General features: G+C 44.7%; 1 protein-coding gene across 5 annotated transcripts in view; it reads left to right on the top strand.

Moving 5' to 3' along the window:
- ATP11C (ATPase phospholipid transporting 11C (ATP11C blood group)) overlaps positions 1-15,942 on the top strand; it is a 905,856-nt gene that overhangs the window by 778,300 nt on the left and 111,614 nt on the right. For all 5 annotated transcript variants that reach the window (XM_078688608.1, XM_078688607.1, XM_078688609.1 and 2 more), the window contains exon 24: positions 6,613-6,740. In XM_078688608.1, the coding sequence (XP_078544734.1) occupies positions 6,613-6,740 (128 nt within the window). The remainder of the gene's footprint in view (positions 1-6,612; positions 6,741-15,942) is intronic.

Raw genomic sequence — 15,942 nt, forward strand, 5'->3', positions numbered from 1 at the left:
ATCTGCCCCACCACTTTTTGAAATTGGTGTAGTGTAACCTTCTCTTTTCCCAAACAAAGCTGTAGTGCTCTCACAAATGCCTCCACCTTTCCCACTGGTAAGTGCGACATTCCTTGTACTGAATCCAATTCTATTCCCAGAAGTTCTAATGTTGTTCTGGACCCCACCGTTTTGTCCCTTGCTAGTGCATGAATGCACCAAACTGTAGCAATGCCACCCTGCAGGTGCTCGAGTCTGGTGGGCCTAGGAACACAAATTCATCCAGGTAATGTAGCTTCCTGCTGTGCCCCGTTGTTTGCTTGAAAACCCACTCCAAAAAGGTACTAAACTTCTCAAAGTACGCACATGACACAGAGCTACCCATGGGCATGCACTTGTCTAAGTAATACTTCTCTCTGAATTGAAAACCTAAGAAATGGAAATCCAAAGGGTGGACTGGCAACAAACAGAAAGCAGATTCAATGTCAGATTTAGCCAACAAAGCGCCCGGACCCAAATCCCTGAGGATCTCCACTGCTTGGTTGAAAGAGGAGTACTTGACGCTGCATAATGTACCGTAAATGGCATCATTCAGGGACTGCCCCCTGGGAGCGGAGAGGTTATGAATCAACCTGTACTCTCCCTGTTCTTTTTTGTGAACCACCCCTAATGGGGAACAGACAACATTGTGCATTGGTGGGTCATTGAATGGGCCTGCCACCCCTCATTGTCCCTGACTGAGACTTGATTCCTGCAGTATGACACCCCGGTGTACCCAGGCGCAGGGATCCTGAAACCCTCCATGAAACCTTCCTTAAGCGTTTTTGCCGTGTCTGAACAGTGGTATTTGTTAAGCCAGGGGATCATGGCACTCGTTATCACGGGGATCCGGCCTTGTTAAGGGACACGCTTTCAGTCCTGCTTCTTGACCTCTTTCTCTCTTGTTCTCTTAAAGCATTTGGATTCAGGGTGGGAGGAATTGCCGCAGAAAGCACAGGCATGTTTAAATCTACATGTTCCTGCTGGCCTGTTACATGTGCGTTTGTTAAAATCCAAACAGGCCCCCTTTTTTCCCCCCGCTTCCTGTCTGTCACTGGGGGCTTGAGCGAAGGACTGCCCCTGAAATATTTCTTGCGAGTTTCCCCTTGAGCTTTCCTGTGGGGCACGGCAGTGATTCAGGTGAATGATCATGTCCTGCTTGTTCCAACACAAGGAGGGATCAGATGCCTTAGCTCTCCTAAACTCCTTGTCATAGCCTTTCCACCCTTGACCCCCATATTTATCTTGGGCGCACGTGATCCTATTGTGGTAACATGCCATCTCAGAACCTAGGTCCGGAAAATGCTCGCACATAACTGTCATATAAGTTGAAAAACCCCTTATCCAGTTCACCAAGTTTTCCTCCACCCTGTACTTTAATAGTATGTTTGACCATTCCCTGGGATGAGTCCATTCCTTGTTTTTCTTGGCCTCTTCCCTTTCAGATTTGTCTATCAACAAGGAGAATATATTAACATATGCACCCTTCCAGATCTTCTCCTTTGTTTCTTGGGACAAATGCCTCCCCAAGTGTTCCCTAGATGAACTTTTTTCCCCCAAACCCTGGGGTGGTAGGGACTTTGGAATACCTGTTGGAGTTGTATGTGCTGGCTTAGATGCTCCTGGATCCATGGGTGGGAGTATAGGTGGAGGAACTTTGCCATCCCCCACCGGGGTTGTACACCCTGGGGCTCCACCCCCTGCCGGTACTGCCATTCCTTCACTTGGCTTAGCCTTGTTGAGCTCCGCTATTATTTTCCTGCCTTCTCTGTCGCATCCCCTTCACTCCCAGACATTCCCGCAGCAGGAGACCAGTTCCCTACTTTTTCCAACCATGGGAGTAATGCTGCCAAATTGACCACCATCTCTGGTTGGGCTGGGTTGACCCCATCAGGTACTACCCCCTGGGGGACAGGAGAGCGCTGCGGTAGCGTATTATTAAGGGGCTTATTAAGGGGCATGACTAGTGCCAGGGGCGGTATAGGTGACAGCACACTCGGTATAATTGGTGCGGCTGCCGCTGGCTGAGGGAGTTCCAAGTTCTAACCGTACACCCCCCGCCCCCACCCCCCTGCCCCGGGACTGCTCCTGGCTCCCCCTCCTGATCATGACCCTCTGCTCCACCCCTCCCTTCTTGGCTCTATTTTTCTTGGTTAATGGGGGTGAGTAAGTCTTGGGGGGAACTATTGGTTGCCTGGGCCTGCTCCCTGATGCCCCATCAAGCCCCTCAGTCCTCTTATTGCTTGCACCATTACTGCCATTTCCCGCAACATTTTATTCATAAATGCCTCCATGCGAGAGGGCTGCTCACCCCGCTTTGCCTTAGGGGCCATTATCTACGTTGCACACGCCCCCAAGCCTCAATTGAACCTCAGTGGCCGACCCTCGGTCTGGGACACCCACACCCTTACCTGGCAGTTGTAGCAGCTACCAGCCAGCCCAGCACCCAAGCAACCAGAGCCACTTTCCACCAGCTAATCTAGTGGAGCAGGTAAGTAAACTCCAACCCGCGTGGCTCCCGGAGGCGATGTTAATGCGGCTTGCCGGTGCTCCCCCCAACGAGTCCTGCAGACAATGCTTTGTCCATGCAGCAGCCAACTGGTGTCTCAGCTCCTCTCCTGTATCTTTCTTGTGCCTCCTGCAGCACAATCAGGAAGAGAAGGGGAGAAAAGACAAGCACTTCCCAGTTCCCCTTCAAGCACAATGCACCCCCAACCAACCTTTCCTGGTTGCTGTGCCTGTGCCACTAATGCTCCGATGCCTCATGCCTATACTGCTGTTATATTTAGCCACTTGCTGGCAGCTCTCGTTAATAAACGCACGCCGCTGACACGGGATTCTCAACAGCTGATGCTCCCCTATGCACGATGTTAAAATTGCCCTACTGCTATCAAACGCGCTTACTGCGTTATAGTTAGCCACTCGGTAAGCACGGCACCTCGTAATTAACTATGTAGCTAATGAACGTGACTCCCACTATCCGGTCTCTTCCCCAAGCGCTATGCTGCAGCTTCTTTCAGCCCCCAAATCTTTGCTGGCACACTCGGGTACTTACTATTGGCTGGAGAGGGTCGAAAACAACGAGCACGTGTTACTGATACTCATGTGCAGTTCCTGCCATGCGTCATCGGATAAACAGCTGATTCCTTCCCGCTGCTGCTTTCACGCAACCAGCTGCAACACGTCAGCGTTGTCCTCGATCCTATGACCTGTAGCGGAGTTAAAATCAAAAGCAATTGATCCTCTCCCACGCACCAATCCTTCCACTCGCAAACCGACCTCTGCAACTTGAAAAAGAAATGAAAAATCAAAGTTAGCGGCCCTCCCAACAGCCTGGCCACGCAACCAGCGTTGTGTCCAGCAAAAGGCAGCGGAGCGAAGAGAAAGCCTCTTTGCTCCCCTCCCCTCCCCTTTTAAAGCAGTAAATGGGGCAGGATACAGTTTGGACCGATCTGCCCCTGCATTGCGACAACGCCACTGGAAGCACTAGGAAGTGCCTCCGGGCCAGGGCACAACGCACGCCGATTGGATGACCCCTTAGGAGGTCGGGTGCCGCGTCACTATTGTGTGCGGCAACCCTCCCTCCCCCACTACCGGGGGCCGGCGCAACTGCGATATTGGAGGCAGGCTCGATGCCGAGCCCGCCTGTTTAAGCATCTTTTGTATACACCACCCTTTTTTGGACTACAAAGCTGGTCTAAATTTGAACTGTGTATGTCCTCATATCACCCGCTCCATAATAACAAATTGGTATTTTCGAGGAGCAGGATGTCTACATTAACCATGCAAATCAGGCTCCCCCACACAACTTTCTAGCTGCTTTTTTAAGTCTACCACTGTGGTACTGCTGCTCTGCTCCCAGTTTATGTGCTGTGACCACTAAAATGTGCTATAATTGGCTAATTCCAAAGTGGCATAGAAAGTTAAAGGTCAGTTGTGGATTGCAGCACCTTCAGTCCATTCACTAGGCCACGCTTCTCCAACGAGTAGCTCGTGAGCTACTGGTAGCTCTCCAGGTACCTGTAAGTAGCTCTCCTGTGTGCAGCTTAGTCAACTAAATTAGAAGCTTGTGCCTAGTTGAATTAATATATGTGTATCAAAATTAAAAAGCATACATTTCAGACGAAAATGCGTGTTGTGTTGCCAAAATATATTTAAAGCTGATACTTGAATGAGAAATGGTGTTGAGGAGATTTTTTGCTAATATCATTAACTTGGTGGCAGGGCATTGCACCTATGCCTGTTATGTATTATCAAGGTAGAAGCATTCCACATTGACAAAGCATTTTCCCATTACTGCTAGCACCCATGCCTGATGCACTGAGGTGATCGCTGCTGCTAAACTTGCACAAGATGGCCGCTAATGTAATCTTGTCTGATGTGGTCTAATATATCTCAAATAATATTGGCTGTTCAGGAGAATTTTCATTGACCGTAAGTAACTTATATTACAGAAACAGCTGGAGACCCCTGCACTAGGCTGACAAAGAAAACGTGGCTTCATGCCTATATCTGACGACTATATCTAGCAGCTTTTCAACTTGCAGGCAGACCTGATAAAATAAAAATTTTGGCAGGAGGGAAGCTCTACTGTTAAATATGAAATAAGTTAGCACTAAGTAGACCCTGTGGTCCACAAGATAGGGTTCCTGGTATTTAAAAGGATAGGATAGGATCATATGTGTAAAGCGCATTATACCCGAGGGTGTCAAGGCGCTGGGTAGATGGAAGAGAAGAGAATAACACAGAACAGCCAACTAGGATGAAATAGCCATGTTTTCAACAATTTTCTAAAAAAGAGAAGTGGAACATGTTAGAATTTAATGTTTGTATGTTCCTACAATGACCAGCCACCAAACACAATTTTCAGTGTTAGGACTGTAGCTGGTTCGATGAAGAAAAAGCTGAAGCATAATTAATTTGGTTAACTGAGTATCTTTGGTTTGAAATAAGCTACAGAGATGGATTCACATTCAAAGGTGAAGTTTGACATTTGCTAAATATATCTCAAAAGTAACTTTTCAAAAGATATACTTTCTCTGCCTGAAGCCAACGCTAGCTAATTAGCACTGATGTGCCTGCAGCTAGCCTGTCAGTGTGGCTTTGAGGAAGTTTGAAATGCCGCTCCCAGAGTGGAGAAAATGACTTGGGTCTGGCAGGATGGCTTGGGGGACAGATGTCAGCTTAACCCAAGCAGGGCAGTTAGGAGTTTCCTGAAACTTCACTAACTTAAAAGGGACCAGGGGAGACCTGTACTTTCTATAGTTTAGAGATTAGAGAAGACTGGTCTTTTGATCCTTAAACTCACTTTAGCTTCTGGCTTTAGTATCAGTGCAGGAGGGAGTTGGCCTCAGAACTTGTTTAGAGTAATACCAGTAACACACTCATGATAACTAACAATAAACCTACCCAATTTTAATTATTTCATGATATTAATTTAAATTCCAAATGGTAGTGCCAAAACCTTTCTGTAGATAAAGGAACAGTTATGACAACTTTTCTAGGTTTGGTTTTAGCTACTCATGCAACTTTGTGATTTAAAGCATGTAAATGCAAGGAAAGATGTTGAGGTCTTTTTTTCTGCTCGCGTGGTCCTCCCGCCAAAAAACTACAAAAGTTGTAGAAAAGAGGCCAATTGGTCTTTACATTGGACTCTCCCTTCTCGTCACAGGCAAGTTATTTTGACTTTTTATGTTGTGAACACTAAGTGGAAACCTCTTCTTTTTTTAGGAAAAAAGGATGTGAAGTATACTTTTGCCTGAGAATGAATGTCTACTCTGCACCAGATCACTAAAGAGTTGGCATGTCTTAAAGAGTCACCACTCTGTAGCACGTTGTGGGGTGAGGACGTTTGGGTCAGGGTGTCATACCTCTGTGCCTAGGTAACTGTTGATTCTACGAAAAAATCTAACACGGGTGCCAGCAGGCCCAACTCAGAGCCCCCGGACCCAACTACCAACCTACAAAAGTGTTTATTGTTGGGGTGTGGGAAGTAAGGATGGGGTGGAGGAGCGGGGTGACTCCTCAAACCACCCGCCCTCCAAAGCTACACCCCTGGTTAAAGCCATATAGCCATCAAAGAAAGAATAACAAAGCTACTTAGCTGTTCACAGGAATGAATGAAAGCCATAAGCAACAATGCCAATGCATCGGAGCTATATAAAATAAAATACCCATCTCCTGGTGGTATCCTACTCTGTTCATATTATTAGAGAACTATAACAGTACCCTTCCATTTCCATGATGTCATGTGCTGTGCAGATCAAGATGGTAAACCCTGCCCTTCTAATGTGTTTCTATATGTTATGAAACTAAACGTATGCTTATGAATATCCATATGTATCCACTGTACTTTCTGAAATACTGCTTCAAGTAGAATGTGTAAAAAAGTTTTTATTTTTATTTTATGGACATGTGTGTCAGTCTCCAGAAGTTCAGACAGTTTGCTTGTTCAGCTAGTGTGTTGGGTCAGTTTTAATTGTATAGTTTTATAGAATAGTAAACTGAACTAAATCTGTTTGATATGTCTCTTAAGCTTACCTCACATTACATTCGAATTGTCCAACTCTTCTTTTTTGTCTCTTGCGGAGAAAGCCGCTCTATGATGCAGCTTACCTTACAATGTACAACATCTGCTTCACCTCCATGCCTATCCTGGCCTTCAGCCTGCTGGAGCAGCACCTCACCATTGAAACCCTAATGGCCGATCCGAAACTCTACATGTAAGTACTAGAGCCACAGTTCTTGCGTCTGTGGAATGTTAGAAAGGCCCTCACGACGAGGGGGCCGATAAGTTCTGATATGTGCAATAACGCGTGTTACAGAACTTATTGGAATTATGAGTTCTGTTTTAAATAATGCTTCTTCCGTATACATTTTAACAGGTCAAACATGCCAATATTTATCAGGGGAAATATTTTTGGTAAACACTAAAACATGTGGATATTGGTGTGGCAAGCAGCAAGATCTGCACGTCATCCCCCCAAAACTTTGTGATAGGTGATATTAATCACACACTATAAATACTGAACACCCTGGTGTCATTTTTTATCATGTGTGATAATTATCGCAAGCGATAATACCAAATCTTTGAGGGCCTAATTGTTAGTCAGAATCTTTGTATATGCATTTCGCAGAAAGAAAGAACTCTTGGCACCTTCTTTTGGTCCAGTGTGATCAGAAACGTATATACATTATTGGCAGATTCTTATTTGTTTTCAGACTGAGATTCAAAGTCAGGAGCAGGTAACATTTTTTAAACCTGGCCTGGATTGCACCAGTCAAGTGAGTATTCTGAGCCCTCTTCATGGATGGGTGTGGCGGGGAGTTTGCCCCCAAAAACATATGTTTTTAAACTGGGACATATTGGTGCAGTTGCAGCACAGTAACAGTAGTGACTACTGCAGCACATAAGGGAAACTAACCAGCAGTAATGCCATAACATGTTTATCAGTATGAATAAGGTCTTAAATCCAAGAATTATCTGATAGATCATAATGATGCCATTGTTAACATTGCCCTAGACTAAAATCACACCATGTCAGGAGTTTTTACATTGCCCCAGTGTGTAGAACACATGGTCAGAAACGCATTGTGGGATTTTGTGTACCATCACTTTCAAGGCAAAACTCCTATTGCCCTAGTATGAGACTCAAAAATGCCATTCACACATGTATTTCGCGAAGATGTGTACAGCATCACTGTCATGCCAGGATTCAAATTGCCCCAGTATATAAAGCACCACTGAGGCGCAAGCATCCACATTTTGCTGGTTTGTTAAATAACCTTGCCAGTCAACCCAGAATCTATACTGCACATCGGTGTACACTATCATTGCTCTGACAACTTTCGTATTGCACAGGCATGCACAACACCACTGTCATGTCATAAACCAAATGTCTCTGTTATTTAAAGCCTCATTTTTGTACAATCTCGCATGCTGACATGATCAACACCCAAAACCTTGTCCCACCTCTTCTTCCCTTATCAATTTTGTACTTAAACTGACTGGGTTGAACCTGAGGCTGGAGGTTGAAGGTGCATTCACTTGGAACTGCAGTCTTGCCCATCTATAACTCACCATAATGCTAGGTACTAAGTATACTTCTGCACAGATCGAATGATAGCTGTACTTCCTTCTTCCATTTTCGATCCTGTGATAACACAGACCTCTCTTCCAGTCTACTGCTTCTGCTACAGTCACCAGCGGGTTAATCCTTATATAAGCTTTTACCTGTACATATGCTGTAGCAGTATTTTACAGGTTGCCAGTTTTTTTAGCCTGGAAAACTGGGGTGTACTTGGAGTCAGTCTATGTGCCACAGTCAGTAGGCTGTGGATCGATTGAGGCAGTGGTGGCTTTCAAGGTTGCATCGCACTCAAGCCTGTAACCTTCTTGGTAAAGAAGAAGTTTCTTGGATGGCAAGATCAGCTCTAGATTTGACATGCTGATTTTGCGCCTCACCCATGACAGCAAACAGCCAGTGCAAGGAATGCTCTTAAAGAATAACCTGTTTGGTTTCCATCCACAACTTTCCTATTGTGCAAAGTCCTTGGGCTTCCACATTGACACCAGCCTCGGCTTCAAGACCTACACAGCACAGAAACCATCTAACACCTTGCTGGCCAGCATCGCAGTGACTCACCTAACACTTCTGAAGAGTGTCTTCACGCTACAGCTTGTCTCATGAAAAGCCTTCACAAATGTGACAAAAACTCTGAATCTCCGAGAACATCACTAGCCTCAACTGCCCACACGCATTACGCAAAAGATCAACTGATTCATCTACAAGGCTGTCAATACCAATCCAACATACCTTGATTCCAAGATGTCTGTCAGAACAAGCACAATGTACACCAGTAGCATCGAAAGACTGGAAATGACTTGAGGAAATGAGATGCCAATCATTCTTCTGCTACAAGCCCAGAGTAAGGTATATCACCCCAGTTCATATTTGGAAGGCAATTTCTCTTTCTAATACCAAATGGAGGTGAAGATTCATCTTTTCAAGCAACAGTGTTTCACATTATAAGTTATTATCAATGGTATGAGGAGGAGTAACCCCCTCACAGAGCACCACCTTCTAATCATCACCCTTTTTCATAAGCAATACCACTCCCTCTTCTCTTCTCCTCCGCTCTCCCCAATTCGTCCTTTGCCCTCGCCTGATATAGCCATTTTGTGTTCTGGAAGAGAAACCCAATATCACCTGCCTTTTGTAGTGTTCTGATGTTATTATAATAATTCATGATCGAGCAGGAATACTGGAGTTACTTGGATTTCATTTCCAGTCAGATATAAGCACAAAACCCAACTGCCCAGCCAGGTGCAGACAACCTATGGGAAACAACCTTTACAACGCAACTTTTACAACGCACTACCATTACAACGAAACTTTTACAACGAAACATCCATTACATCGCATGCCATTACCAGGCAACCATTACAACTATAATATATGTAAGTTTCGCCAAAAATTCGGGTAATTTAAGCTCTGGATCAAATCCATATACAATTAAGTTCACGTAACAGGGAGCCGTACATTTTAAATAAGCATGGAGCAAAGTAAATATTCTGCCCCAAAATACCTTAATTCTAGGACAATAGACCATTATATGAGACCAGTTAGCTAAGTCCGGTTGACTACATCTGAAACAAGTAGATGAAATATTACTGTACATTTTCACAATAGCTACTGGAGTGTGGTACAAAAGCCACTTACTAAAAAAAAGCCTTCTTCGCCAATTGGCGCCTCTCAAAATACTAAAATTAAATGTATTTAATATTGTCCAAGAGTTGTCAGTTAGTTTAGAATTTTCATGTTTCTGCCATTTTTTAATTGCTTTAACGCTTAATTCATCCTCCCTGCTTTGCGCTAAGCTACTTCTCCATTTTCCGGGGTTCTTAAAAAGTGGAGACCAAAAAAGATCATTGGTTAACTGTGAAGATTGACCTATCTGTAATAAATCATTTTGAACCAGAGACTTATAAAACAAGTTATATGAGCTTATCAAAAGAAAATTTCCACAGATTAGAGTGGTCATCTCATTCGGAGTCAGCCAAGATCCATTTTTCACAAAGTTTGAGAGCGTTAAGAACCCATATCTTGCCCAATTAGATATAATTTCTACCCCCATTTTAATCCCAAAACCAGAAATAGCGTCACTCAATGGAGTCATTAAATTCATGAGGCAGAGTGAATATCTTTTCAACATACCATCACGTTTTTTAAAGAGCCAATTCAAAATCTTATATCTGACTAATTTGGGTGATTTAAAAATCGATATTGGGGAGGGAATTTTAGTCTCTTTACAGATTAAGTCAAAAAAGAAATTAATAAATAATGCCTGACTTAATGCAGGGTGTTTAAATCTAGATAGGTATTGTCCAAAGTATGCATAATGGTAATCTTTAAGATTCGGTAGACAACGACCTCCTTGTTCCCTATCTGCATATAATGTGCTAATAGCGATTCGGGGCGTCTTTTTTGCCCAAACAAAGGCTGAAATTAAGGACTCGACTTTTGAGAAAAAAGAACCGGGAAGGGAGCAGGATATAGTGGAGAACAAAAAGTTAAATAAGGGGAGTACTGACATTTTGATTAATGCCACTCGACCTAAAATAGATAAAGGCAAAGCATTCCAACGCGTAAACATATCGCGAACTTTTTGAATTAAAGGTTCAAAATTCAATGAATATAGATCCCGTACTGAGGGGGAAAAATATACTCCGAGATATCTTTTGGGTCTATTATTAATCCAACTCTGAATATCAGGGTGCAAACCGGGATTTATACCACCACAAATCAAAATCTCAGTTTTCTTATTATTAATTCGATACCCCCCCAAGGCTTCAAATTCTGCAAAAACAGAAAAAGCCTGTATTTGTGAATGCATCTCAGGTTTCAATAATAACATTATATCATCTGCATATAGTTTGATCTTAGCCATGGAGGCAAGAGGTGGAGAAATATCAGTGCGGTTCCTAATTGCCACTGCTAAAGGCTCAATAAAAAAAGCGAAGAGGGCAGGAGACAATAGACAACCTTGCCTCGTCCCCCTCTGTACTGAAATCGAGCCTACCATAGATGTATTAACAAGGATATGAGCTTTTGCACCCTGATATAGATTTTTAATTAAGTTATTGATTTGTGAGGGGATGCCAAAACGCTGTAAAATAAAGAGTGTATCCCAAACCACCAAATCAAAAGCTTTTTCTGCATCTAAAAGGAGAACTAAAGCCGGAACCTTTCGTGTTTCAAAATTATCTAATGCCTCAATCAAGTAGTATGTATTGGTGATAAGTTTACGGCCTGCAATAAATCCATTCTAATCCGGTTGGATCAGTTGCGGGAAAACATAATTAAAACGAATAGAAAGTAATTTTGTGACAATTTTGTAATCTGAGTTAAGTAATGTAATTGGCCTATAGGAATTTGGATTTTTGGGCTCCTTTCCCTTTTTAAAAAAACTAACCACCGTTCCGTCGTAAAAAAGGACGCTGGAATTGGGCCGCCCTCCAACATAGAATTTAATAACAAAAGAAGTTCAGCAAGGGAACTAAAAAATATAACAAAAAATTCAGCAGGAAGTCTATCTGGACCACAGGCCTTACCACGTGGGAGACCCTTAACTACTAACTCTAATTCATCCCTAGAAAATAAGGTTGCCATTGTTTCTTGGTCCAGATGAGAGAGAGTAGGGAGAGGATATTTATCTAAAAAATCATTGAGTCTATATTGATCCGTGATATGATGTGAAGTATAGATGTTTTCATAATGAGACAACATTATGGTCCCTATCTCTCCCGAATCTGTGGTGTCCAAGTCATTAATTGGAGATTTTAAGGAATGAATTATATTGGCAGCCGCTTGTTCCTTGATCTGCCATGCCAAAAATTTACCAGTGAAATTACTATGTTCCTAAATTTTTGGGGACGGTCTACAAAAAATGTCTTCACTTCTTGCAAAATAGTATGCGCTTAGTTCCCGCTTTGCAGGGTTTAATTGAATCTGTATAATCACGGAGGGATTATGATACTTTTGATCTATTAGGGCCTGTATTTTTTGCTGTAATAAGTTCTTGTGTCCCTTACGACTGCTGATTCCCTTGCGTCTCTTCCTATAACAACCCCACGAATAAACGCCTTCAATGAATCTCATACAACATGAAGAGGGGTCGTCCCCATATTACGTCCAATATATTCCCTTATTTCATTTTTAAGTGATGTGACCCAAACTTCGTCGGACAGATACGTTTTATTAAATACCCATCACTTTGAAGTTTTCTTACTGTCCTCCAACACAAACTCAATTATTAACATCGCATGGTCGAAAAAGCCATTATGCAAGATCCGATGATACTGACTTTTAAGTTTTGTAGAAGCAAGGAAGAAATCAATTCGAGAATATGACTTAAACCTTCCCGACCAGCAAGTAAATTCCCTTTTGGAAGGATTCGAAAAACGCCAAGGGTCAACCAGGTCAAGAGTGTTTACATTATTGATAATTGATCTGAACGATTTGGGTTTCAACAGTTTTTTCCCGCCAGTGGTAGAGTCTAGTTTAGGATTCATAAGGATATTAAAATCTCCACCGATGACAATATCCCCACCTACCAGCAATAGGGACTGAACCAACTGCTCATATATCGTAGGGTTGTCATTCAAGGGAGCATAGAAACTTACAAACATTATGGGCGATGGTCTATTTTTTAATTTACAAGTGATCCAACACCAATGACCCTGGCCTCCCTCTTCAGGTTGGATAATCTCTGCTTCCATTTTCCTATTTAGAAAAAGTGCGGTTCCTCTCTGAGACTCAGTAAAGAGAGAAAAGCCACGATAGGAAGCCCAGGCTTTAAACATTGAAAAATTGTCCAATTTTGAAACAGGAATATGAATTTCTTGTAAAAGTATAATTGTCATGAAAGCTTCTTGAGGGCTTCACCCCACACAAATGTCCTCCGCTTATACAATAATTCTCTTATAGGCTCAGTCTTATCTGCAAACGCTAGTACAAATTTGGCGTAGTACCCCAGTAAGCCCATAAAAGATCTCAACTGATCTTAATCACACGGCGCCTGCAGCTTGGCAATCGCACTCACCGAGTTTTGTTTTGATTTTATACCTTCATTACCAATGTTGTAGCCTAAGTAGTAAACCTCCTGTGTTCCAAAGACGGACTTCCTCAAAGTCAAATCAGCCTCACTTATTATTTTAAAAACTCCATCCAGGGTTTTGTTGCGTTCAGTCTCATTATCCCTAAAACCAGGATATCATCCTGGAAAAACACAACTTTGGCAATCCCACTTAAAATCTATGTCATGATTCGTTGAAAGGCACTAGATGCCAGGCACAATCCAAAGGGAACTGAAATTTTCCTTCTGAGGTAATGAATGACGTGAAATGCTTACTGTGTGGATGGACCTTTACCTGGTTGTTAGAAATGGTATCTCTGGTTGGCTAAGGCTTACGCCAAAGCCAGGCAGAGCCCACCACTCTAGTCAGGGCTTGGGAGTTGCACGCTGACGATAACCCCTGCTCACTCCCTTGGTAGCTTGGCACGAGCAGTCAGGCCTATCCCAGAGGCAATGTGTAAAGCTTTTACGCAACACACACACAGCAGCAACCCACTAGGCACACCACAATAAAACACATTAGATGATAATCACACAATATACACTGTACCAACTGGCACTGGGCAGTATCTACAGGGGATTACATACACACGACATGGCCACATGGACCACCATCAGAATCATCACTTAGAAGAAATAGTAAAAGTAACATTTATCATAGACGTAGACCACAACCAGTAATTTCTGGCACAATAATGACCTCCGCATTATCACATTAGCATTAGGTATAAAACATATCCTGCTCAAACCTCTGGGGCATAACAACAATATGTATAAGCACCATAGCATCACATTAGGCCTCACAAGCGTAAACACCTTAGCCAACAGATTAGCAGAAAATCTGTGTGCCCCAATCGCCACCCCCTTTTGTACCAATCGGGGGGCACAGCACACTGAACCTGGCCCCAGGCCAACTGGCCTCTCACAGGGGCTCAAATGCCCGATGTTCAGACTGTCTGGGCTGGCTGCGCACGCAGCAAAAGCAGCAAAGCAAAAGATCAGGCCTAAACGTGGCACCTGCCCACTACTTGCTGGGCAGCTGTGCAATCCAAAAATGGGCACGGTATTCTCTGTCTCCACCCCCAACCCCCCCCTAGGGACTCTAACAAAATAATTGTGCCCCAAACGTTGCAGCTGCCTGCGCTCTTGCAGGGCAGCTGGGGAACTTAGGCAGAAACAAGCTTGGGTACTACAGTGCCTCTGGGCCCCGCTCTGGGGCTCTTCACACCAATTGTCTCCTTTAGGAAAGATGGCACTGGCACTGCGGGGGCTTTAGGCATCCACACTGGGACTTTTAAACTGAAATGGCCCCCAAGTCCCCCTCCGGGACTTTTAAAAAGGAATGGCCCAAGAGAGTGCGGGCACCATGGCGCCAGTTACATTAGAGTCCCGCTCTGGGACTCAAAAGGAAACCCAAAACTTTGCCCACATGTTGCAGCTTCCCTCTGACAAGTGGGCCAGCTGTGAGCACCAACAATGTGCCCTGAAGCGGGCACCAACCATGTGCGTGCGGGCCCCTCGGGGCTCGCACCAAGTGCTGGATCTCTTTCTGACCCCTTCCCGCCTCCGGCCAGCACGTCCCAGTGCAGGGTGGGCTCCCGCCTGGGTCTTTCAACGCGGCACTTCCAGGGACACCGGCACGGCTCCACTGGTGTTCTGACCGGCTCTTCTCTTCTGGGCCGCTCGAAAGCCCCGCCCACGTCCTCTCCGAGACTTCCTAGCTTCCTGTCTGGGCTGCGGCGGTGAGTTCGGGTGCAATACGGGGTAGACTCCTGTTTTAGGAGTAGATCAAAAAGAACCCTCAAGGCAGGGTGACACCACAATGCGGGGTAGGCTCCCGCTAAGGAGGTACCGATGATTGGTTGGCTCCCACTGGGTTTACAAACATTATTCAGCGGGGTGGGCTCCCGCTCATGAAGGGCACAAATGCGGGGGGGAACCCCACGCCGGCGATTCCCTCTTCAAAATTATCGCAGCTCCGTGCTGCAGCCACAAATAGAAGCGCTGCTCCTATCGGCCACAAGAAATAAAGCGCTCTTCAGAAAATAATGATATAGCGCTTCCCAGGCGCTTGAAGTCTCAAATCCAGGGAAAAAGAATGGGGCGCTCTGGCCAGCAATAAAGAGCAGAGCGCTCTTCTAAATAAAGGCAAAGGTCATGGGGGCACAAGGCTGGGCTCAGGCAGGCCAGCACACCGGGCCCTCCAGCAGGGAGGCAGTCCCTTGTGGCGGTTCCTCCTGGAACCCAGCAGCAGCCCCCAGCGTCAGGACCAGCACAGTAGAGCATTTTCATGGTGTCACAGCCCTTCTTTTATACACATTTTTCCTTTGTCACTCATCACAGGGCTGGGGGAAGACCAGATGCAACTGGTTTGGGGGAGCTTTGGAGTACTTTGTTGTGCTCAGCTCCTCTCTCCTTTGTCAGGTGGCGGCTAGGTGCTCGGACGCACCACAGGGGGCGGAGCTAGCATTGTGGAGGGAAGGCACAGCCTTATTCAGGTCCCAGGTGCAACTCCTCCCTCCCAGCTACATGCAGATCTCCCTATTCACCACTGGGCAGACTCATCCTGGCTCCTGGAGCCAACCACCCCATCCAGCACCTGTCAAACACAAGCCAGACATGCACTCCACATCAGGCAGGCAGACACAGCACACAGAAATGCCAACGTCTAAAAGCGGCACTTCAGTCACAATAAATCTGCGCACACCATTGCGCAGCATTTATTCTCACGAGTTCGCACATACTAAACTTGACCCTGCACTCCTCTTACACTAGAAACTACCAGGG

This window comes from Lissotriton helveticus, chromosome 4_1 (genome assembly GCF_964261635.1).
Source record: "Lissotriton helveticus chromosome 4_1, aLisHel1.1, whole genome shotgun sequence".
Classification (NCBI taxonomy): Eukaryota; Metazoa; Chordata; class Amphibia; order Caudata; family Salamandridae; genus Lissotriton; species Lissotriton helveticus.